The sequence below is a fragment of the Apis dorsata genome, unplaced genomic scaffold, assembly GCF_000469605.1.
Source record: "Apis dorsata unplaced genomic scaffold, Apis dorsata 1.3 scaffold_598, whole genome shotgun sequence".
NCBI lineage: Eukaryota > Metazoa > Arthropoda > Insecta > Hymenoptera > Apidae > Apis > Apis dorsata.
The window spans coordinates 46,833-47,606 of NW_006263802.1; the positions used below are offsets into that span (position 1 = coordinate 46,833).

A 774-nucleotide genomic window follows, 5' to 3' on the forward strand; every position below is an offset into this window, starting at 1 on the left:
GTTAAAAGAAGTAAAACTTCAAACTGTTACTATTGGAAGTACAACTCTCAAACCAGTGACGACTACTGTAACTATAGATCAGGGTGATGATGGTTCAGAAAGAGATGAAGCTGAAGGTGATGATGAAGAAATGGAAATGGATAGCGAAGATGACGTAAGTAAATTAACATATAACTTTTTTACAGTCTTTTATAGATGTTGAATACATGAATATATTTAAGGAATATTTTTCAAATATTAATTTAAAAAAATTTAAAAATTTAAAAAAAATATATATAAAATATATAAAGATTGACAAAAAAAATATTGTTGAGATTTATAACATAATAAATAAGTTTATATTAGATGAAAAAAAATTAAAATGATTCCATTTTTTTATCTTATACAAATTTAAATAAATATTTATAATTTAATAAAAAAAGTCAACCAATATTTTTATATTAACTTATATTATGATCATATAATTTATATCAATGGTCTTTAGAATCGATTTTTAAAATTTTACGAATATATTAAAAATATATAAATTAAATTGTAATAAATTTCATAAATTGTAATAAAATTAATAATACGAATACATTATGAATGATTTTTAATATAGGATGAATTAGAAACAACAGAAAATAAAAATTTGTCGCCGAAAACGGAACAAAATGTATCACAGGAAAAAGATACTGTAAAAATGTAAGTATTTTTAAAAAGAACTATATTTCAAATAAAATATATGATTTATTCATTTTTTTTTTTCTTTTTTTTTTTTTTTTTTTTTTTTTT

At 18.7% G+C, this 774-nt stretch overlaps 1 protein-coding gene across 1 annotated transcript in view; it reads left to right on the forward strand.

Annotated features, from left to right (window-relative positions):
• Positions 1-774, forward strand: part of LOC102680141 — a 21,889-nt gene that overhangs the window by 15,253 nt on the left and 5,862 nt on the right. The window contains 3 exon segments of the mRNA XM_031513149.1: positions 1-154; positions 602-637; positions 640-729. The exon segment at positions 1-154 is cut by the window's left edge and continues 126 nt beyond it. Coding sequence (XP_031369009.1) covers positions 1-154; positions 602-637; positions 640-729 — 280 coding nt within the window.